Source organism: Hyaena hyaena, unplaced genomic scaffold (genome assembly GCF_003009895.1).
Source record: "Hyaena hyaena isolate Hyena2069 unplaced genomic scaffold, ASM300989v1 scaffold_38, whole genome shotgun sequence".
NCBI lineage: Eukaryota > Metazoa > Chordata > Mammalia > Carnivora > Hyaenidae > Hyaena > Hyaena hyaena.
Genome location: NW_024080670.1, coordinates 5,022,043 through 5,046,800, shown reverse-complemented (window position 1 = coordinate 5,046,800; position 24,758 = coordinate 5,022,043). Strand labels below are relative to the sequence as shown.

General features: G+C 46.7%; 1 protein-coding gene across 9 annotated transcripts in view; it reads left to right on the top strand.

Moving 5' to 3' along the window:
• RALGPS1 (Ral GEF with PH domain and SH3 binding motif 1) overlaps positions 1 to 24,758 on the top strand; it is a 272,375-nt gene that overhangs the window by 64,659 nt on the left and 182,958 nt on the right. For all 9 annotated transcript variants that reach the window (XM_039229483.1, XM_039229484.1, XM_039229482.1 and 6 more), the window contains one exon: positions 2,466 to 2,516. In XM_039229483.1, the coding sequence (XP_039085414.1) occupies positions 2,466 to 2,516 (51 nt within the window). The remainder of the gene's footprint in view (positions 1 to 2,465; positions 2,517 to 24,758) is intronic.

The following is a 24,758-nucleotide window of genomic DNA, read 5'->3' as shown; positions in this document are numbered from 1 at the left end:
GAACCCAGCGGTCTTGGACCACCTTTAAATTATGCCGAGAGGCGACCACAGTTTTGCACCTTAGCCCCGGATTGTGGTTACACTTGACATACTGTGTGTGTTGCCATTTTTCTCATGTGTTCTGGACATGAGGCTTTCTTTTTATGACAGTATTTGTTGACTCAATGTAACAGCCTCCTTTAAGTATTTTCTAGAGCAACTTTGATGCATGAATATTCAAATACATCAACAGCCCCTTATTTCTTAGCTCGTGTATTGGTCAGGAGCCAATACATGAAGCCCACCTGAGTGACTTCACATATATATGATATGTAAGCATAAATATATAAACACACATGCGGGCACAGTTCACCCTTGAACACACAAGTTTGAACTGTGTGTTTCCACTTATATAAAGATTATTTTTATAAATACAGTACCGTAAATGCAGTTTTTCTTCTTTATACTTTACTTTTTTTTAAGATTAAAAAAATTTTTTTAATGTTTATTTATTTTGGACACAGAGAGAGAGAGACAGCATGAGAAGGGGAGGGGCAGAGAGAGGGAGACAGAGAATCTGAAGCAGGCTCCAGGTTCTGAGCTGTCAGCACAGAGCCCAATGCAGGGCTCGAACTCACAAACGTGAGATCATGACCTGAGCCGAAGTTGGATGCTTAATCGACTGAGCCACTGAAGCACCCCTTGCTTATACTTTTCTTAATAATGTTTGTTTTCCTCTAGCTTCCCTTATTGTAAGAATACAGTTTATAATTCATATAACATACAAAATGTGTTAGTCAGCTGTTGACATTATCGGTAAGGCTTCTGGTCAAGAGTAGGCTATCAGTAAAGAGTCAAAAGTTATATGCAGATTTTTGACTGTGGATGTTTGGCATCCATAACACCTGTGCTGTTCAAGGGTCCATGATACATATGTAATCTTTGTGAAAATTTAAAATAGGAGGTGCAGAGTGCCTGGCACCTGACAGATGTTCTCGGTCTCTGTGTGTGTGTCTCTCTACACACATACATAGATGCGCTCTCACTACTTGCATGTACACACACGTGTGCATATACCTATCCAGAGAGAGCACCTGTCAAATGCCAGACATTCTGCACATCTTGTCTTACATTTTCCCAAGGATCCTATAAGGTAGGGATTATTATTACCATTTCCTAGATGTGGCACCTGAGATTGGGAGAGAGGTTAAATCATGCAGAGAATATTGTCGTCAAGCAGTGTTATCCAGACACACCCCCGGCTCCCGCTGATTTCAGAGTCCAAGTTCATCCCCCTGCATCGCGTCCTCCCCTTTGACCTGTGTGCCAGGGGCAGGGTGTCTTCTTGCATTAGGAGACATCCAAATGCCCTTGACTCTCCTTTCCCTGGCCTGTCACAGAGGTGTCTGTTAACTGACATCTGACATCCCAGGTGACATGTGGAGATGGGCAGGTCATGTGAAGTCAGCTCAATTCATCCTGCACAGATCATCAGCAAGGATGCTTTCTCTTACTGCTGCCTGATGAGCAGCTAACGATGGGACCAGCCTTTTATTTTATATTATTTTATTTTATTTTATTTTAAGTTTATTTCCTTATTTTGAGAGAGAGAGAGAGAGAGAGAGAGAGAGAGAGAGAGAATCCCAAGCAGGCTCCACACTGTCAGCATTGATCCTGATGTGATGCTCTAACCCCCGGACCAAGAGATCATGACCAGAGCTGAAGTCGAGAGTCAGATGCTCTACTGCCTCAGCCACCCAGGGGCCCCTAGAACAGCCTTTTAATTGTATGTGTTTTCCATATTTACAGCATTAATGCTTCTCAAGCTAGCTGTGGTTAAAGGGCCAGTTTTTTCCATCTCCTTTCTGTTGAGGACTAATATTTAAAAAAAAAAACAACAATAAAAATGTGGCAATTTGCTATAAAAGTTCCCGAATGCTTGCTCTCAAGTTCTGAAGTTCTCTCATTGTGGGCTGGTGGAATAAATAGTCTGCGGTCCAGCACGATGCATCTACTATATAATTTAGAGGAGGCTGAGACTTCAGAAGAAATGTACAATTTCTATAAGCCACAATTTTTTTAAAAATGTAAATTTAGAGTAATAGATAGTGTCTCCTTAGCATTCTAATTTTTAATACTGTGTCTGCAACTTTTTAAATTCCAAAAGTAATTCATACTTGAAAGAGCAACTCAAAAAGTACAAAAATATCCAAACTGAAAATGTTCCCCTCAATCTCAGTCCCACCCTCCAAATGACTATTATCCATTCTTAAATTGGGAGTTCGTCTCACATTAAAGAAAGAAGAATGTGGGGACAAGATTTACGAAGGGGGAAAGGATGGGAGTGGCATTTTAGACTTTTATTCTATTCTTCCTTGATTTGTGTCTCATGAGAGAATGTGTTCTTACACTGTATAGAGTCAAAGTACCAGGACAGCTGTCTTTGATTTACAGTTTATTCTAACACTGATTCTCTTTTGTTACAGAGCCAGATCACGTTAATGGACATACCTGTGTTTAAAGCCATCCAGCCGGAGGTCTGTACCCTGTCCTTTGAATTGCTCTAAACACTGTTGCTGGGAAGAGGGGATTTAGTCAGTTTGAGCCACTCTTGGTTTCTTTCTTGGTCTCTATAAATGCATTATTGACTTAAGCCCCTTTTAAAGAGAGCATCCCAGAGCTTCTCATTCTCAATGGTGCTCTCGTTCTGTGAGCTAGCTGTTTGGGATCTGTGGAGAATTTCACTGCATCGGGCCCACTTGGTCAGGGCTGGGGGCACTTGGTACCCACAGCCTCCATGACCGAGCCAGGCCTTCCCACACTGATTCCCTTCTCCTGGTTCCTCCTGCCGAGAATGGTCCCTGTCAAGAAGGGGATGTGAGGGAACATTTTTCTAGAGAGCTTTCTTTTTGTTGATCCCAAATTCTGGTGGTTATCTTATTTCTGATTCTGAAACCAGTTGCCACAGCAAAACATACACATGTGTACATTAAAAGCATATGTACATTTTTAGAAACCGTATATTCAATAAAGAGAAAAAAGTTAGTCTTGGTCTTTAAAAATATCCTGGAAATGTTGAGCAGTTGATAACAAGGCTTTACAGTTGTTTTAGTCAGCGGTCTTTTTGTTGGCAAGTGACAGACATCCATTTCAAAGTAGCTGAATAGGCAGAAGGGGAGTGTAATACGAGGAAAAAAAGGGTACCTTATGGAATCCATGGGCCCGGAGTTCAGGCAGCCAGAGAGCCAGCTGAGACGCAAGCCATCTCTGCCCCTTGCCTCTGCTTTTTCCTCTTTTTCGCTCCCCTGTCTTTGCTTCCATCTGCTCACGTGGTCCAGCCTAGCCTCCCCGAAGGGCTCACATTTACACCATCCTCCTTTGATCTACCTTCCAGACTGAAATAAATCAATAGCTCTCAGCCCAGCCCGGCTGAGCCATGTGTCTAGTACTGGTTCATAACCTAGGCCAGGGGTATGTGGCTAGACGAGCAGGCACAGCTGAGGGGACCCAGCCTGGTGAATGGGGTGCACATATTACAGAAGAGGGGCTTAGATAGGGAGATAGGTCAGAAAGTGTCTGCTGCAACTATGCTGTGAATTCCAGAACAATCTTGACCGATAGCCATTCTTACAGGATGGTAGCTGTTAAGTCTTTGAGAAAAGCAGCATATTTTAATACAAAGCCAGACTAAGGATTTAGGCCTTCTGAGAGCTGAGATCCATCCCACCTCCTGCAAATTAGGAGGAAGCTAGGACTGCTAGCTGCGCTCAGCATCTATGTGAAGGCATGGCAATGATTTGTATTAGTGTGTGCGTGTGTGTGTGTGCATGCATGCATGTGTAGCATGAGCGTGTGTGCGTGCCGTGTTCATTGGGTTTTGGGGAGCAGAACTATGTTAGCTTTTTTGAATTGGCTGACTTCCAATCTTTTACTCTTTTCTTCTAACATGGAATTATCCCCATTCTTTCTAATTAAAAAAAAATAAAATAAAACCACTCTACCTCTTGGAGACTTTGAGAGGAGTATTTGTGTGACGGTTGCCTTAGTTCTCAGTTTGAGCTGTTTGTGATTGTCTTCTCTGCTTGGCTTTGATCTGGAGCAGTTTAGACATTACGGTCTTTATTCTTTGTCCTGAGCATCCGGGAGAGGAGCCCAGCTTGCCGTGAGCCCTGAGTCCTGTGCCCAGGGAGGCTGGGGAGGCTGCTCAGGCTTGATTGTCGGAGGGAAAATGGTGGGAAGTTCTTCAAAGGCACAATTAGGGGCAGACTGAGACTTTTGCCCGGGGCACTGAGGTTTGGAAGGTGCCTTGTCCAAGGCATATCTTGATTCAGATTGTGATAAGACATTAAGGTGGAGATGTTTGACTTTCAAGATGTTAGCCTGGAGTGGTGGCTGTCTATCACGGCATGTCAGAATCATGTGGGCGGCCTCTGAAACATGGGGTGCCCAGATTCCACCCTCGGCCATTGAATCTGGATGTTTGAGTCCGGGCCTGGAGCCCAGTCAGCCCTGTTTTGTAGAAGGTTACCAGGTGATTCTGATAAAGTGAGGATTAAGAACTAATTCTTTGAGATATATGGAGAAACCCCAAACTTGAATGTCTTGGATCTACGTTAGCTAAAAATAGAAGAGTTTATTCTTCACAGTCATTGTCAAAACTGTGGTTGAAAGGAGGACCCTTGGAGCTGCCCCATCTGTTTTGCTGCTGTTATTGCTGTTAGTAGACTGAAAAGTAGCATTTTTCTTCTGGGTGATGTCTGCTGCAGTGGGGCTGGGCCACCCCGGAGTTGGAGAACATGAATGAAGGACAGTTAGGCATTTGACAAGGCTTCCCAGGAAGCAGAGGCCAGCATCCGAGAGCAAGATGGGCACTCTGAGTGACCTGCACTCCGGAAGATCAGGAAGCCTCCATCCTGGTGACTTTCAGCCCTGCCTATGCCTCAGAATCAGTTGGGGAGCTCTGTTAGAAAAAAATACAGATGCTTAGGCTCCATCCTTAGAGATTCTGATTCTGTAGGATTAGAGTGGGGCTAGGGATCTGTGTTTCAGCGAATTGTATTCACTCTTCTATTTGATATGTGAATTGTCCTTTCTTTAACCAATGGGAGCCCTTGGTGCATCTCCTGTATCCTTTTAACATGGTCCCCTTGGTTTTGCTAGCTTCCTTGCGCTTTGGCACAACGAGCTTTCTCAGTGTTCCTTTGTACGTTTCCTGCTGAAGACCTGGAATTAGGTGTACCTCAAGGCTCTGGTTTCTTTTACTGGAGAATAATATTCAGAGACCACAATCTAGGTGAAAGGATGCTCATGGGAGGAGGTTGCAGTGCTTTTAGGCCCTTTTGGTGGACAGCGTTAAGAAATATTTAGTTTTGAAAAGAAAAGTCATGAGTTCATAATTAGGGTAGGTGGTGGTCTTTCTCCACAGCTCTTCCTCCCCTCCTCACCCTTGTCATGACTTCCCTGTGGGTGCTGTGTGCTTCTCATCCCACTGACTTTGGGCACAAGTGACAGCGTGTACGTGGTGAGCGAGAGGCATGGCCGGCCCTCTTGGAACTTCCACTTTCCATGATGTATGGGTAGCTGTTGCTCGTTCAGCCTGAGTCCCAAAACGAGGATGTCATCGATGGCCTGACCTAACCTAACCCAAAGCACTCCAGCCTAGCCTGGCCCCGCCCCAATGAGCCCAAGGGAGGTTGGCTGACCTGAAGGCATTCTTCCAGCCTCTGAGCATGAAATTAATGTTGCTGTTGTAAGCCTCTGAGATGTGAGGGTTGTTTGCAGACATGTGACCACCATAATGCTGATCTTTCCAGTTCAAATGTAACATTACAGTGTTTCAAGCTTAATTCCCTTGATTTTCATATGATTTCTTTTCTTAATATAATTTATTGTCAAGTTGGCTAACATACAGTGTATACAGTGTGCTCTTGGTTTTGGGGGCAGATTCCTGTGGTTCATTTTTTACATACAACACCCAGTGCTCATCCCAACAAGTGCCCTGCTCAATGCCCATCACCCATTTTCCCCTCTCCCTCACGCCCCTCTCCTCCCCCAACCCTCAGTTCTCTGTATTTAAGAGTCTCTTATGGATTGCCTCCCTCTCTCTGTTTGTAACTATTTTCCCCCTTCCCTTCTCCCATGATTTCTTTTACACTGACAGTTTTGGTTCCTAACAATAAATAATTACATTTTTTTTTAATTTTTTTTTTTAATGTTTTATTTATTTTTAGGAGAGAGAGAGAGACAGCGTGAGCAGGGGAGGGTCAGAGAGAGAGGGAGTCACAGGCTGAAACAGGCTCCAGGCTCTGAGCTGGCAGTCAGCACAGAGCCCGATGCGGGGCTCGAACCCACAAACTGTGAGATCATGACCTAAGCGAAAGTCGGATGCTTAACCAACTAAGCCACCCAGGCGCCCCAATAAATAATTACATTTTTGTATTATCCCATTATATATATGTATACACACATACACATCCACACAATAATTTTAAAAGAATAATATTGGTGTTACTATTAACCAGCAGACTCCTGATTAGAGTGTAACATTTCTTTGCAGTTCTCTTTGTCTTTGGTACTTTTTCTTCTTGTCTTCCTTCCCTCGTAGCACTTCCACACCCAAGTGGGGCCCGCTCCTTGACTCCCCCGAAAGGCTTTGGGAAATGCTCACTTGGTTCGGGGGTCTGCCTTTTGAGAGACCCTGATGGATCCCAGTGCCTGGAACACACTAGATACTCAATAACTGCTGAATGAGCAGAGAATGAATGCATGAGAGAAGCAGAGAGCAGAATGTTATCTGGCTGTGTCTGGTTCATTGCCAAGGGGGTGCGTATCAATTAAAGGAACATTATGACCAGGGTGCCTGTTTTGTGGTGGAACCGCTTCCCCCAAAACAAGGGTTTTGCCTGGTGAGCTCAGCCTTTGAAGATTCAAATTTCCAAATGCTGTTGATAACTGAGGGTAGAACTGTGGCTTCTGCCTGTTTCTGCAAGGGAGACCGCAAGAGCATCAGCCCAGGGCTTGGAGGAAGCTTGGCAGACGGTAAGTTAAGGATTGGCAGAGAGCAAGGGAAATGGAAGTTAGCAAGTGTGGAGCCATAGCTGCCCTGTTCCCTAGGGACTCTTACAAGTGACCAGGTTTATCAAACCCTGGCGAGTTAATGCAGGTATCACTTGATAGCGAAATGGCTCGCAGCTGGGTTTAACTTCTACACTGTGGCCCAGGGCCCCGTCACCACCGTGGTGGATTGGGTCACAGGCGAAGGTGGACTCCCAGCTGCTGGGGCTCGGGCTGAAGGATGCGTTGTGAGGGAGGTCTTTCTGGGGCATCCCGGTGGCAGCAGTCTTGTGTGGTACATTTCTGGGGTGCCATTTTATCCTCCCCAGTATCCCCTCCAAATATCGCGGTCATTATGTCCAACTCCCAGCCTATGAAATTGAAGGCCCAGCCATTTCTCAGAGGCCAGTGGAGCTGTCAGAGCTGGTTTTGTCACTGGTTCGGATGTGGAGCAGAATCAAGGGGAAGCAACTGTTCTTAGAATGTGCTGGAAATGGGCATGGCCTGTGCGTCACTCAGCCCAGGGATCTGTCCACACTGGGCCACTGGGTCAACTCATCTGCACGGTGCTTGGGAGCAGGGACTCATCAGACAAAGGCTGGCTTGAGTCCCAGCCCCACCCTGAGGAGTGCAGACTTTGGACAGGTTACTCATTCTCTGTGTGCTTGTTTCCTCACGTGTAAAATGGGGGAATCACACTTTTTACCTCACAGTGGGCGAGTAAGAACTTAGCACAGTGCCCGTGTGCGATAAGGCCCCGAGGACTTGTGGCCGTTTGCTCTCAGCAGTGCGCTGTTGGAGCAGGCCATGTGCACTATATAGGTGAGGCTGTGCTGGCAGAACATTTGCCAGTGCCCATGTGGGAGTCACTGGCTCTGAGGACGTGATGCTGTCAATAGTGGAGTGGGTCAGAGCACTGTTCCTAGAGTCCTTGAGGTCTGCGTTCACATCCTGGTCCCAGATGGCAGGGAGGCTGGGGTCTAGAGGAAGGCTTGAACCATGGTGCCTGAGGGCCCTGTGGACATCAGTGGGGAGGGTTGCTCTGCCTTGGACTTGGCACATTAGCCCTGAGCCTTGATGGCTGACAGTGGTTGGGGCCTGGGACGGGCATTGGGAAGGGCATTTCAGGCAGAGTGGGTAACTCATTGAAAAGGCAGATCATATATTTAGTGAAATTTAGCTCTACTTTTGGTGCTGGGTGGCTGGGGAGAAGAAGAGCCTGCTGTTCTCTCTGTTCTGTGCTCCCCGAGGGCACTGTTGCCAAGGGTGTTGGTATAAGAAGGGCTTGCCAGAAGGCAGCCTGTCATCCTCTTGCAGCTGGGGGCATGCAGGGTCACCGGGGCTTGTGGATGGGTGTCCAGGAGGCCCGAGTATTACGGCAACGAGCCTTGGTGGGTACAGGATTCAGTGAGATGGAAAGCTCTGTCTGCCTGTGTTTTTCCCAGTCTGTCTGCTGCCCCATGGACATTGCTCCGTCCCTGCTGCTGGAGTCCTCAGTAGTCTGACTGCCCTTCACCTGTTGACTGATTTTCGTTCGATCATTCATTTATCAGTGTGCTGTGCTACCTGCTAGAGAGACAAAGATGGAGGGGACGCAGGCATAATCCAGTGAGAAGGAGGAACAGATGCCTGAACATACAGTAGACAAGTGTCATCAGGATGTAGAGGCATCGAGAAGCATGTGGGGTAGGTTTGGGCGGGAGGCAGAGCTCTACGGTGTTAGGCTCGGGGAATCACAGAGGGATTTCACAAAGGGAGTGACGTGGACACGTGTATTTTAGGAAGTTCACTCTCACTGGCTGAGACAGAACCGACTGGAGTCAGGACACTGGTGAGGAGCTTTGCAAGAGTGTGTCTGAGGCCAGGGTAGTAGCACCAGAGAGGAGGGCCTGGTGTTAGGCTGGTTATGAAGCTACCGTGAGGCCCAAGACAAGAAGTAACAGGCAAGAGAGGAGTGGACTCTGTGCTTGGGGAGCAGAAGGAAGAGCAGAGGGCAGAGGAGGGGTCAGAGGAAGTGGCTCCAGAGGCAGGCGGAGGCCCAGGGAGCCTGGAGGCCAAGGAGGGGTGTTTAGCTCAGGAGTGGGAGGCCGGAAGGGCTGGAGGGGGCTGGAGAGGGCTGCTGGCCTGGAAGACTCAAGAAGGGCTGGGGAACCAGAGGGCAAGCGGGGGCAAGGCGCAGATTTGGTTTGGAGTTGGAGAATGAGCGGGAGACCAGGAGGTCAGAGGGAGAGTGATGGCAGAGTGCGGGGTCTGCGGGGGGGTGGGGGGTCACTCTGGAGACTGCTTGATGGGATGTGGCTGTGCCTCCAGGGACTGCCATGGGGGACGGCGAAGGTCTCTCCTGGAGGAGGGAATATGGTATGACCCAGGGGTGAGAAGGCACACTACCCTGTGTAGTGACATCTCCGGAGATGATGAGATGACGGCAGGAGAGGGTGGGAGGAGACTGCGGGCCAGAGGCAAAGGCCAGGGCACTGACAGCAACGTGGAACCGAGTTGGAGGTGCCGGGGGTAGCCTGGACTTCCCCCCAGAGGACAGCTGAGGGCCTAGACTTTGAGCCACATGAGGTAAGGGACCAGCGTGTCACCAGCACCTGCCACTAGGTTTCAGGGCACAAGCCAGGAGCCCAGTGGTAGCGGAAGACAGGCAAGGGCTGGTCCGGGTGGTCTTGGGATCCTCCCTCTGCTCACTGTAGCCCTGGAGGGAAGCTGGGGCTTCGAGAGAAAGGCTGATGGGTTAGAATGAAGAAGGGAGCAACATTATGGATATTTGGAGACAAAGAGGCTTTATCCAGAGAGAGCTTGCACCCTGTGGGGCACTTACTCTAGAGAGGTTTGGCTTATTACCCTTCCTGCCTCAGGACTTGAGGCGTCTGAGCGACTTGACCTGCATCTGCTGGTCTGTGGAAGGGCTGGCTGTAGGCATGGAAGACTCCCTGCTGAAGCACACCATTTCTTCTGGACCGCATGACACGTTGCAGTGCAGGAAAACACTGCCTGTGGATTCAGGAACCTGACCCTCTGGCCTTTTGTCTGGATGCTGGGTTCCCTGCTCTGAAGAAGCGGGCATTCCAGAAAGCCGAGGTCAATGTTGGATGTCAGACAAACCCTGTGTGTCTTTGCTGCTCCTTGGAATCACAGCACTTGGCCCTAGGAGAAGGGAAGCGTGGTGCCAGCAGGCAGCTATTTGTAAAGAGGAGATCAGTTTCGGTGACATCATTAAAACCCCTCTCTCAGGTCACATGCTGGGCAGTTTTCTCAGACCATTTATTTCCCTCCACTGTCCCAGCCTAGTCTGAGTCTCTGCCACCTTTCCTTCGATCACATCTCTCCGTATTTATTCCTGCCTCCTAATCTCCGTTTTGTATCCAGAGACATCTTTCTAAAGCCACAATCTGACCCTTTCCTGTCTGGAACCTTCTGAGAAGCTCCCCCTGCTCCTTGGATGCACACCCCCTTCAGCCTTGCTGGTCAGTCCGCGTGGGGGGCCAGCAGCAGACCTCCGGGCCCCAGTCGGCCCGGGCCTGCTGCTCTGTGCTGCCCACAGCCTCCCTGGTTCCCCGTCCCAGGGATGGAATGAGCAGGCGGGAGCACCAGACTGGGGGTCATGCAGGTTCACCTCCTGCTCCCTTTCGTAGCACAGTCTCCTGCTTCCCATGCATAGTGCTTTTCACCACTGTGCTGAAATGGCAAGACTTTTGAAAGTTTGAATAATCAGTTATTTCCAGTCTGTCTGCCTCCTAGATTATAAGCTCCACGGACGCAGGGATCGTGCCGACACTATTTCCTCCGTATCCTGTGAGCCAGCACAGTGCCTGATCCTGATGTTGCTTGTTGAGTGCGTTGAGGGTGTGGTAGTGAACGATGGTAATATCTCCTGGAATCCTCTTCACGTCTGTGCTGTAGTGCCCCCCTTGGTTCAGAGAGCTGAATTTGGTAGTAGGGGGTGGTCCAGGTGCCCTCCAGTTGGGGCCAAGACACGGGGTGGGTGGCTCCAGTGTAAGGCCCGTCAGCGCTGATGTTGGCATCTGAAGTCTGAGCCGCAGCCTCTCGTCTGTTAACCGCTCTGAGTTTGCATTTGTTATTTGCTTCTCATTTCCCAGTAGTTGCTCTGCCCACTGTAGTGGCTTCTTGTCACAACAGAAACAAAGTGGAAAAGGCTTCCCCCAAACTCCATTCACAATGGAGGCAGAGGTTGGCGTCCCTCCCTGGGCCCCAGAAAAACACTTGTCTCGCGGAAGGGGAGAGCTGCGGGGGCAGGAATCAGGTCGGGCTGCAGACGTGGGCCAGCAGCGCATTTGATCCAATGAAACCACCACTTTGCACCTTCTAGACTAATTTTTTCCCTCTTCTTGGGTGTGGATATGACAGTGCTGGTTAGAGACCAGATTTCCTTTTAAATGAATTAATAACATAAAACAGAACCTTTGGTGAACAGCTGTTTTTATCCATGGGGACTTGGCGCCTGGTTGTGATTTTTGTCTGCAAGGAAAACAAGGCTCGTGTGGACTCTGTTAGAGCAGCTGCGGGATCCTGGGTTGATGCGATGGGAGGACCCTAGGCGTCAGAGGCAGGAAGGTCTGCTTTTGCGAGCCAGCTCTGCTCCCCTCTAGATGTGTGATCATTGCAGGCCCCTGCACCTCCTTGTCTCCGTTTCCTTATCCTTAGGCAGAAATGATGTCAGTCCCAGGCACGTGGCCTGGCACATGGCAGAAACTCACAAGGTATTTCTTCTCTTTTGAGAGAAGTCAGGGATGTGACAGAGAGAAAAGGAACAACAGTGCTATTAAGTTAAGCTGACAGGGACCCTGGGCCACAATGTGTCAGGCTGTCCAAGGAAAGGACCTTCTCTGTCACTGCTGTCCCTTGCTCCAGCTGCGGTAGCACATTATAGGGTCAACACTTGGCAGTACTTGTTGAATGAACGAGAGGCATTCAACAATAGAATAGAACAAATAGAAAAGCATTTCTTTCTGTATGTCTCAGACCTTAAGAGCTTGGGTTCTGGAGTGGGAAGGATTCGGTGTGGATCTGTGTGACCGTGCTTGAGTCACTTACTCTCCCTGAGTCTCAGTTTCCATCTTTGTAAAATGGAGTTGATAATAGTACTACTTGAAAAAAGTAGACGTGAGAACTGAATGAGATTTTTCTCAGCTTCATTGTGGTGTGATAGGTGTATAACAAACCATGCTTAAATGAAGCCCACGATTTGATGAAGCCCTCACAACAGTTGTGAAGCCATCATTGGAACAAAGCAGTAAACTTACCCATCACCCAGAAAGTTCCTCTTACTCCTTGTAATCCCTCCCTCCTTTCCCCCTCCTGCTATGGTCTTCTTGAAATTAGGTAGAATCGTTTCTTAAAATGTGTTCTTCTATTTCAGGTTGTCTTGGCTATTCTAGTCCCTTGCATTTCCATATGGATTTCAAAATCAGCTTGTTAGTTTTACAAAAATGCCTGCTAGGATGATTATGATCACACAGAATCTGTAGATCAGTCTGGGGACAGTTAGCATCTCAACAATACTGGGTCACTTGAACCATGAACACACTGTGTGTATCCACATGTTTAGGTCTTCTTTAATTAAAAACATTTTTTTAATGTTTGTTTATTTTTGAGAGTGAGAGAGACAGAGTGTGAGTGGGGGAGGGATATAGGGAGAGGGAGACACAGAATCCGAAGCAGGTTCCAGGCTCCGAGCTGTCAGCACAGAGCCCATTGCAGGGCTCGAACTCACAGACCGTGAGATCATGACCTGAGCTGAAGTCAGATGATTAACCGACTGAGCCACGCAGGCACCCCAGGTCTTCTTTAATTAAATATTTAAGTAATGTTATAGTTTTCAGTGTATAGATCTTACACGTCTTTTGTCAGATTTATTCCTAAGTGTTGTATTTTCTGTGCTGCTATAAATGGTATTTTATTTAAATTTAAGTCCAATTGCACATTACTAGTTTATAGAAATATAGACATTTAAAAATTTTTTTAGGTTTATTTATTTTGAGAGAGAGAGAACGAGAGAGAGAGAGAGAGAGAGAGCGCATATGTGCGTTAGTTGGGTTAGGGGCAGACAGAGAATCCCCAGCAGGCTCTGCACTGTTGGCGCAGAGCCCAGTGTAGGGCTCGATCCTATGAACTACAAGATCATTACCTGAGCTGAAATCAAGAGTTGGATGCTCGACTGACTGAGCCACCCAGGCACCTCTATAGACATTTTTAAAAATTGACCTTATGTCTTACAACTTTGCTAAACTCACTTGTTTTACTAACTCTTTTGTAGGTTCTGAGGAGTTTTCTACACAGATGATGAATTCTGTGAATAACAGTCTTCTTTGTTTCTAAACTAGATGTTTTTATTTCTTTGACTTGCCTTATTCATTGGCCATACCCCCTAGTACTGTGTTGAGTGGAAGTGGTGGGAGCAGATATCTTTGGCTCATTTCTGGTCTGGAGGGAAAAGTAGTCTTTCATGGTTAAGGACAATGTTAGCTATTGGCTGTAGGTTTTTCATTTGCCCTTTATCAGGTTGAGGATATTCCCTTCTGATCCTAATTTGCTGAGATTTGGGAATTATCTGGAATGGATATAGGGTTTTCTCAAATGCTTCTTCTACATCTATTCATATAATCATATGATTTTTCTCTTTTAGCCTGTTACTATGGAGAGTTGCATGATTGATTTTTGAATGTTAAACCAACCTTGCATTCCTGTGATAAACCCAACTTTGTCATGATGTAGAATCCTTTTTGTATATCACTGGATTTGATTTGCTAAAATTCTGTTAAGAATTTTGGCATGTGTTCATGAGGAATATTGGTCTATATTTTTCTTGTCTTGTAAAATGTCTTTTTCTGGTTTTGGTATCAGTGTAATGCTGACCTCTTAAAATAAGTTGGGAAGCATTCCTTTTCAGTTTTCCAGAAGAGTTTATGTAAAATTGGTATGATTTTCTTAAATATTTGGTAGATTTCACAGCACAGCCACATGGGCCTGGAGTTTTCATCGTGGGAAAGTTTGTTTTTTTTCCTTTTAAATAAACTGTTTTATAGAGCAGTTTTAGGTTCACAGTAAAACTGAGCAGAAAGTTCCCATATATTCCCTGCCCCTCCTCCACCACATGCATAGCCTCCTCTGCTGTCAACATCCCCATCAGAGTGGTATACTTCTTACAAATGATGACTGTAAAAATGTAAAAAAAAAAAAAAAGAAAAGAAAAGAAAAAGATACATCATTTTTACCCAAAGCCTATAGTTTACATTAGGGCTCATTTTTGGAGTTGTATATTGTGGGGGTTTTGGCAAATGCGCAATGACATATATCCACATATATCCATAGTATCATACACACTTGTGTTACTGCCCTGAAAATACTCTGCACTCCTCTTGTTCATTCATCTCTCTCCCCTAACCTCTGCAACTAATTGCTTTTTTTAGTGTCTCTATAGCTTTTCCTTTTCTAGCATGTCATAGAATTGGAATCAGACAGTGAGATAGCTTTTTTTCATTCAGTAATATACACTTAAGGCTCTTCCATGTCTCTTCAAGACTTAATGACTCATTTTGTTTTATTGCTGAATAATATTCCATGATCTGGAATTGCCACAGTTTATCCATTCACCCGTCCTAGTGAGGGATATCTAGGTTTTTGTGTGTATGTACATTTTCAACTCCTTTGGGCAAGGAGTGCAATTGCTAGATTGTTATGGAAAGGTTTAACTATAAATTCATTTTCTCTTATAGATACGGAGCTATTCAGGTAATCTGTTTTTGTTTTTAGTAAGCTTTGGCTGTGTTTTTTTAAATGAGTTTGTCTATTTTATGTAAGTTGTTAAATTTTTTCACATGAAATTTTTCATAATATTTCTTTAACTTTTTTTTTTTAAGTAGGCTCCATGCCCAATGTGGGTTTTGAACTCATGACCCCTAGATTGAGTTATGTGTTCTACCAACTAAGCCAGCCAGTCAACCCTCCCTTACTCTTTTAATATCTGTAGGATCTGTAATGATTTCCCCTTTCTCGTTTCTGGTGTGGATGATTTGTGTCTCCTTTCCTTTTTTCCCATCAGTTTGGCTAAGTTTATTGATTTTATTGATCTCAAAAAAGAGCTTTTGGTTCCATTAATATTTTTCTCTTGCTTTCTGTTTTCTTGTCCATTGATTTCTATTCATATTTTTTCTTGTTTACTTCTGCTTACTTTGGGTTTAATTTGTGCCTCTTTCGTAAAGAAGAAGCTAGGTCAGTGATTTGAGGCTTTTCTTCATTTCCTTTTTTTTTAATAGATGGAAGTCTATTTTTATCTTATTGATTTATTTTTAAAGTTTACTTATTTATTTTGAGAGAGACAGAGCAAGCAAGCAGGGTAGGGGCAGAGAGAAGGAGAGAGAATCCCAAGCAGCCTCTGCCTGTCACCATGGAGCCTGATGTGGTGCTTGAACTCACAGACCATGAGATCATGATCTGAGCCAAGATCAAGAGTTGGATGCTTAACTGACTGAACCACCCAGGTGCCCCTTCTTCACTTCTATTCTAGGTGTCTGATACCATAAGTTTCCTTCCAAGCATTTCTTTAGTAGCTTCCTCCCACACATTTTTATTATCTTTTAAAGAGATTTTTAAAGTACATATGGTAAAGTGCATAAATCTTAAGGCTGCAGCTCAATGCATTTTTACAAAGTAAACAAACCATACAGCTGCCACTGGATGAAGATATAGAGTGTACTAAAGCCCTGGAAGCCTGCCTCATGCCCTCCCACCTCATTAATGACCTCCAACTATAACCTCTACCCTAACTACTATCAGTAATTCAGTCTGTTGTTTTTTTTTTTTTTTTTACTTTATTTAAATGCAATCCTGTTGCACATACTTTTTTGCCTATTTTTACTTAACATTACATACATGAGATTTATCATGTTTTTGTGTTAGTAGGAGTTGTATTCTTTTTCATTTCTGTATCGTATTCCATTCATTATGTGAGTAGAGCATATTTTATACCCTTTCCAATGTTGAGGCGTATTTGACTGTTTCTAGTTTGGGGCTCTTATGAATGATATTGCTACAAACATCCTTGAACATGGCTTGTTAAACATTGATGAGTATAATATTCAGGAGTGGAATTTCTTGGTCATGAGGGCTGTGTGTGTTCAGCTTAATAGATACTGCTACACTGTTTTCAAAAGTGGTCACCCCAGTTTGCATTCTCACCAGTGGGTTGTGAGGGTTTCAGTTGTTCTGTCTGTTCTTTGTGTTGACAAAGGTGACATAAAATAAAAGTGAATGTAGAGTTCACCTCAGCGTGTTTCCCTTACTTCTGGGGTCTTGGGCCCTCAAATCCTGGTGGCTTTGGTGGCTCTAAATAGCCAGGTTTTTGTTGTTACTTTATCCAAAAATATTAAGGTTTTTATGTATTTATTTGTGAGAGATAGAGTGTGCACAAGCAGAAGAGGGAGAGAGAGAGAGAGAGAGAGAGAGAGAGAGAGAGAGAGAATCCCAAGCAGGCTCTGCCTGTTGGCATGGAGCCCAGCTGACCCAGGGCTTGAACTCACAAACTGCAAGATCATTACCTGAGTGGAGATCAAGAGTCAGACGCTTAGCTGATTGAGCCCCCCAGATGTCCCACTTTATCCAGTTTTTATAGTAATCTGATATTAGTTACTTTGTCATAAACAGAAGCAAAAGCCTCCTTTATTTTGAAAACTATCTTCTATGGAAAAATAAGTTATTTTTCTCAAATTATATTAAGGCATCATTCTACTCTGAAAGTGTGTAGGACAGCATAACGTACTGCTGCATACATCTGGGTGATGACGGTTTTCACGGTCACTGTGTTCTCTTGTCTACTCTCTTCCCCGAGAAAAGAATTTATAACATTGTACCTCACCTTTGTGACTTGTGCATCTGCATTTACATTGATCCCGGCTTAAGTTGGGAAATGTCAAATTAAGAGAGTGCAGTGAAGCTCACGTGATCTTTAGTCTTGCTTTATTAACCGGAAATGGAGGCAGCCACCATAGGAACCTTTGCAGTGATCACGTGATGCCTGGGAGAGGGAAAGAGCACCCACCTCCCAAAGATGCCTGGCTAGGAGGGACCTTTGCGGGACTGAAGCCTTGACTTGGAGAGGTCTGCCATTTCCCCAAGCTTGGACTTGCCCCAAACAGAAGCCTTCAGACTTGCAAGAGAAGTCACTCTTGACAGGAGAGAACTTGGTGAAACCACATAACTTGGACCTGACTGAGCCGAGCTATGGCTCAGAACAGAGGAAAGAGATCAAAGCAGTTCCTGTGTCAAATGATATCACTTCTAGAAGAACTGACCTGTCTTCTGGTATTTTGAAGTAGGTCATGGAAGGATTCAGCAGCTGTGCCATTTCTTTTGAAATTTGTCCCACAAACTGTTAACGATAGTCTTGGTGCTTTCAGCTCCTATTGGTATCTGTTACCTGCAAGTTGTCAGCATCCAAGGAGAATTCTTCTCTTGTGACCCTCTTTGGGGAACTTCCAAGTCTTCAAGATGGCAAACAGTTTCTTTGCCAAGCTAAATTTTGACGGAGAGGCACATCAAGGCTATCTGTGCTTGGATGAAGCATCTACTTTGTCTGGTAACACATCTGGTTTTGCAGCTTTGATGAAGCCAGGAGGCCCACCTGCCGCTGTGACTGGGACTTGCTGGACTGGCGTTGATGTCACAGGCTGCAGTGGTCCTGAAAGCCGGCTTTGAAAACCTGCAGTTCTGTCAGTGCTGAGGCCTTGAGTTCCAGCCTTCTCGGGAGGTTTCTGCTGTGAAATGGAGCAGAACAGAAAGCTGCTTCGAGTACCCCAGAGTTCGCTGGCTCTCCAAAGGACAAGTCTTGAAGTACTTGACTGAACTTCAAACTGAAGGTCTATTTTTTTTCTTCTTTGAAAGTAAAGGAAAATACACAAAACAGAGAAAGAGGAATTCATTCATGACTTGGCTTGCTTTCTAGATATTTTTGGCCATGTGAATGAGGTAAATCAATTCACCGCTATAGTTGTTTCTGAAAAATGGGCAGTTTTGGCCTTGCTACCCTCTAGAAGAGGAGACTGGGCTGGACAAGTCTGCAAACTTTCTGCTGCTGGAAGAAATGTTTGTGCAGCTTGGGAGTGGCAGAGTCATGCTAAGCTGTCAGCAGCAGGGATCTGGAGATACCTGAGAGTGGTGGCCTTCTCTTTGGAAGGCCAGTGCTACCCAGCCAGACATGCAGAGGGAGTTTGGACTCACAGTCCTTCCCTGGGGACAGCCCTTCAGTGAAGGAGACCTTTGTATTACTTTCCCCGGTGGCTTCAGAGAAAAGAAAATGATGTGGCGTCGATTCAGCTGGGAAACTCGTGGAGGATGGTGCCGGTCCTTGACATCTGACACTTGCCGACTCTCATCAGTGGGCTTTAGAGCAGTGGTCCGGTGGGCCACTGCCATCCTTTGGGAGTCAGGTTTTCTGCAGCTGTTGGTAAACAAAAAAGTCAGGTTGACTGAATGTCAAGGTGCCGTGTGTCAAGCAGCACTGCTGTGTATGTTGACTGTCAAAGCTTCACAGTATTAACTTTACATTCAGTGATATTAATTGTACCTGTATTTATTGAGTGCTTACTATATGTCAGTCAGTATTCTCATGATTTCCCACAAGTTGAACCACCGAATATTCATAATGGTTTTATAAGGTAGACACTTTTGTTATCTACATTTTCAAATGGGAAGACTGAGGCCACAGAGATGAATCGCTGTCAGGGGTCGGGGTAGAGCCTGGTGGCCTGTGCAAGTGTGCACATGTCAACCCCCGGTGACTGCCTTCCTGATGCTTGGTTGCATCAGGGTCCACGGTATGGCTCTTGTTTGCCCTTTCGGCACAGTTTGGATTTCTTTTGATTCTTTTCAGGACATTGGTGTTAAATTTTTTAATTTTTGCTTGAAAAAATCAGAAATAATCTCTGAAAATGTTTTCATTTAGATTTAATGTTCAGATAAATTGTGTGCAAAGTTTCACTTGATTGTGTTACTCACATTTTACTGGGTAGGGAACCCCTAGCTTTCATCAGATCCCCAAGACTCCGAACTCAAGGGCAAGACCATATCTAGTGTCTCTGCCTCTCACGTGCTGGGCACATAGTATTTGCTCGGTAAATTTTCACAGACACACCGAACAAAATGTTGCTGTGCTTGAATAGTTGGTCCACCATCTGGAGAACTCGGGTTTTCAAATTGCTTCACTTCCTGCCAGTTGACAGAGGATACCTCTCGTTCAGTCAGCAGTTAGTTACTCAGTGCCTGCTGGGGCCAGGTCCTTATTGGGGAGCTGAATGTACAAAGGGAAACATGTTCGATGCTTAGAGTACTGTCTCTGCACCTTGCTTGTAGTCTAGGGAGGGAACACAGCCTATTCAGCAAGTACTTCAGTAAAGACCAGTAAGGGCTACTGTTAGGAGAGTTACCTGTGCCATAGGAGTGCTTAGAAGGAGCATCTGACTGCGTCTGGGGTGGTGGAGGGGCTTCAGGAAAGCTTGTCTGGACAAGTAATATGTGAGCCAAGACCTGAGGAATGATGTGGAGTTGGTCAGGTTAAGGGGAGGAGAAGGAATATTTCCGGCAGAGGGAGCAGCATGTACCAGGGCCTTAGGTGAGAGAGCAAGACAGGAGGGACAGAGGCCTGAAGGAAACACAGAGAGCGGCTGGGTCATGTGCAGAGAGGCCCGAGCAACGGAGTGGTTGGGAGTAGAGGCTGGGGTGGGCCACTTGGAGAATTGGGTTTTGTGAGCATTGGATTTGCCCGATGCCGGAAGCAGGACTATGCATGTGTAGCACTTCTTTCTTGGAAGATTCAAGTTGGGCTATTCTGCTGATCTAATCTGCGTGCCCTCCTGCAGAATTCTAGGTTCCTAGGAGCTGCTGACCCTGGCTCTGTCTAGAGGAGGATGCTTAGGCTTATGAGTAGATTTTTGGGGCTGCCTTGCCTTTGGAGACTCATTAGAGGCCAAAGTGTTCCTGGAAGTTGGGACACCAGTGGGACCCAGAAAACAAAACACCTGAAGGGGCAGCTTTGAGAGAAGTGATAGCCAGCGCAGCTGGATGGGATGTTGTTGAGAGGAGAGAGTCTCTTGGATAGGATCCTTGGTTGCCTAGAACCCCACAGAAAGGAAAGGGAGGAATCAGGGCTCAAGCACCGTATCTCTGGGGAGACTCCATGGCATGCAGGTGAACAGCATGAGTTATGGTTCAGACAGGCTGAATTTGAGATCCTGCCTCCTCCATGAGCTAGCTGTGTGGATTTGGGCAGGTTCCTTAACGTCTCTAAATCTTCGTTATCGCATCTGTGATATAGTAATGGCAACAGTACCTGCTTCGTAGGGTTACTAGGAGGATTTGTGTGATAACACATTTAGATCCTTCCTGAGTGCTCTGGCGGGGACATCATCAATGCCCCAGCAGGTGGTTGCTGGTATTCCTTCCCTTCCTCTTTTCTATCTTCCTGCAATTGTTATCATCATCATGCAAATGTCTCTATGAGATGGATATAAACTGGTCTTGAATCTTGAATCCCAAGCCAGTGGATTTAGGAAGGCCAGAGCTTTCTCTCCCTGCAGGTTCCCGGAGGCTTTCTTCTGTCACACGTACCATTTATACGCCAAACCACAGTGAGGCGGCAACACCTGTGTACATACTCCCGAAGGACTGCCACACAAGCGCTAGGGAGCCATGGAGAGTTCCATGGAAAGGGAACCTTGGGAGCCACACCAATGGCTTTAATAGGCCTTGTAGGCACTACTTCTGAAACACCCACTGGATGTGCCATCACTGTGGGCCACTTAGTGATGACCCAGCCGCTTCTGGCTTTCCCAGCACTGCGTTCCTCTCTCAGGACCGTCCATCCCCCTTCCCTGTGCAGAATGGTTCAGATCTCCCAGCACCTACAACCTCAGCCTCGTGTGCATCCTCAAATCCATCAAGGCTCTCAGCAGGACAGAGCACCCCAAATCTAACAGGACCACCCTTCCTTGATGACTGTGTTGTAACTAGCCTCTCTGGTGGGGAGTGGGGGGAAGAAGTCCAATTTCATTACTATTATTTTCTTGATGATCTTAAATTCTTTTTTGCTCAAGGCCCTAGGGAAAGATGAGTTGGCAGGTACAATCTACTGAAGATGTTGGACTGGGAGCATGGACTTTGGTATATGGCCTACCTGCAATGGAATCTTGGCCTTTCTACTTGCTGCTGTGTGGGCTCCTGCAGTTCACTTCACCTCTCTGAGTACCTGAGCCTCAGGATTCAGGCTAGCTTTCCCTTCCTGTAAGCTTCATACCCTAGAGCAAAAGTCCCCAAGGGTGCTCCTGGGATAGGGAATTCACTTAACCTCCACCCTTCCCACTTCTCTGACTGATTAGCCCACAGCCCTGATTTTGTGGAAATTTAACTGCTAACCCCCCTGGAGGGAAGCAGGAAATCAAAACTGCACATCAGGAGTGTCAGCAGATTCTAAAATCCTTCAGAGTTGGAAGCCATGTCCCTGGTCTACAGTTCCTGACTCCTGACTCTCCCAAGGGGGTCCCTGGACTCCTGTTTGATGGGTTTCCTGAGAGAGAGGCTGTCCAAGTTTTGGCTTCCATCAGGTCTTACCTTCCCTTCCTTGCCCTTTTCTTTCTTGAGAGCATCCAGGCTATCGGGCTGAGAACAGAACAGTGGGGGACCAGGTGAGTCAGGATGTTTTTAGTTTCAAGTAGCAGAAAACAGCTCAAACCAGCTTGATAAAAGGGGAATTTGCTGAAGCCTTAAGGGGTGTCTCATGGAACCCAGAAGTGGAGAGAGGCTGGAATCCAGTCCTGGAAGTCTGGCCAGACTCTAGTCTTTCATCTCCTCTGCCCTTCTTCCTCTCTTTTTCTTGGGGCTTCTGCTGGCTTCCTCTGACTTCCCTACCAGCAAGGTCGGGGCAGAACATGGCTGCCCAGGGTTCCTGAACCCTAGATCCTCTCTCCCTCCTTTTAGATTCCACATCCATACACAAGCAATTAATGGCCTCATGGGGGTTACATTCATGTCATTGGAACAATACACCTGTGATGGGGTTGAAGACAAGATGGAGTTCCCAGAATGGGCAAGGGCTGGGCAGACAGCCCCAAAATGAGAGTAATGAGGAGCTACTGTCCCCTTGTCCTAATATATCGTTTGTCTCTTGGGAACCTTCTTGTTCTGAGACCCTGTATCTGCTCTAGTCAGTGCCTTTCATGTTCATATCGCACAGGTTTCAGAGCAGAGCCTGAGAAGGGGGGCAGGCATGGGGGGGCGTTGGTTGAATGAGTGGTGGCTCCTGCAAGTTACTGGCCCCGAATTATCCATGTTTAGCTGGACTTTGCTTATACACAGCTTAGGTCAGATATGGGGACCCTTGGCCATTAGGAAGTGTACTTAACATTTGCTATTTGGGGTCAAGAAAGATCCCTTAACACAGGAGCTCATTCTGCGTTTTAGAATTCTTCCTGTGGTCTCTGATGTGCACCTCCTTAAGAAATGAGGGTTGGCGGGGCGCCTGGGTGGCTCAGTCGATTAAGCGTCTGATTTCAGCTCAGGTCATGATCTCACGGTTCCTGGGTTCGGGCCTCATGTCGGGCTCTGTGCTGACTGCCAGTTCAAAGCCTGGAGCCTGCTTCTAATTCTGTGTCTCCCTCTCTCTCTCTGACCCTCCCCTGTTCACGCTGTCTCTATCTCTCTCTCAAAAATAAATAAAACATTAAAAACATTTTTTTTTGGAAAAAAAAAAAAGAAAGAAATGAGGGTTGGCCTCTGAAGGGCCCCAGATAGCCTGTGGTCAGTCTGAGCCATTTGGGTTCTGTAGAGGTGCCCCCAGACTTCCACTGGGTGGACGGAGTCCCAGAGCTGCCGTGGTCCCTTCCTCCCGGGGGGTCATGGCAGCATGGCCAGTCCAGGTCTCTGTCTTGGCTGGGCATTAAGGGGGTCTGCCCGGGGAGCTGAGCCTGTGTGTGGTGTTCCCAGACCCAAAGCCCATGTTTTACGGAAGTACCTTTCCTCTAGACACTTAGAATTTAGTAGGGTGTATTAGACAAATTATATGCTTAACTGGAAACATCTAATTGTATTTTAAATCCTTTCCTTATATCTGGCTGATATTTAAAAAAAACATTTTGGTAACTTCTGACTAGGTTCATACCTGTAGGCAATTGAGACAGTTAAGTTGACTTTTTCCCACCCCAAGATGTTTAAAAAAATAAATAACTGTTTAATGGGATTTTGCATGCCAAGGTTTAGGCTGAATGTAAAAGCATAAAAATGGGTTTGTATGTAATGGGAAGGCTAACAAGCCATCCCCCCTCCCTCTCATAGAGTGGTCCTGGCAGCCCCTTCCTGCCTATAAATACTTGGGGTTGCCTCATTGGCATGTCAGCACGGGGGGAGAAGAAGCCAGATGATTTTATGATCCATAAACGCAAGCACCAGACGTGCTCCGAAATTCATTAGTGTTTGCTGTCATTACAAATAGCCTGTGTTGTTTGCCTTCTGACTAGACGGGCGGACAGTCAGGGCCCAGCTGCTGGGGCACGGAGGGCTCCGAAGCCCTGACTCTCTTGGGAAATGAGAGTTTAAAGCAAACTTTTAATTTACGGCTGGAGATTGTTTCTTTCTCTTGAGTGTAGGTCTTGAAAGTTTAGATGCAGATCGGCTTTTCCTTCAGTGGAAAATATGAGGTTCTTGGATAAAACCTACTCATAAAATGAGTTGTGATCTCTTGTTTTTTTTCCCCTCTCCCCCCCTCCCCTCTGCATTGTGGATACACTTTTTGGAGAGGGCAGGCTTCTCAAAATGTTATGCCCAGGCCCTTCCCCATGCCGCAGAATTGGCACGGCCCCTCCCCAGCCCTGCCCCACTTTGCAGGGCACAGCCCTACTCGGCTGCCCTTCCCTCCTCCTGGCCTCTGTGCCTGCAGCTCCCCCAAGGTCCATTTCCGACCCCAGGTGACCCCTGGAGGTGATGATGGGGCTGTGGGAGGTGCCAAGCCCTCTGACGCGGAGGCGGCCAGAGCAGGACTGGGCGGTCCCGGCCGCGCATGTGCTGAAGTCAGGGTTTGGGCAGCCCGAGTCTGTGTGGTGTCTGCAGGAGAGGCCGACGTACAGGGAACCAGATGTCTGAGGTCTCTGAGTGGAGTTGTAGGTTTGTGTAATCAGAAGAGACGTTCTTCCAAACAGCCTCCTTATGGCCGCCTTAGGCGTCCCTGGGGCCTGCTTGGGATGGTGGGCTCCATGCTTACTCACTTGCCCTGCACTTAGCACATGCCTGGTGCTCCCCTGGACTCCAGGACGGAAGAGGGGTCCTTGGTCCAATGGGAGAGGGGGGAAATATGTATACATAATTATAAGGGCCACACTAAAGGGGACAGACTAAGTGCTGTCTGGGAGGAGAGCCAATACTTCTAGCTGGGGCAGGGAGCAGAGCATTCTGGAGGGGGTCCCGGTTGTTTGCGACCTGCAGGCTTGGTATAACTTGGATGTAAGATCAGGAGACTGGGCATTCCAAGGAGAAGGAACAGCTTGAACGGGTAAGGGAAGAAAGGTGGCCACCTGCAGGGACCGGTGAGCAGGTTAGTTTGGCTAGAGCAAAGGAGAGGCGAAGAGCATGTGGAAAACTAGACTAGTGATAGGGGGCCCCGGTGTGGAGGCTTCAAATGCCGTACCCAGGACACTTAGGACTTGGTCTGTAGGCCTGCAGAGCGG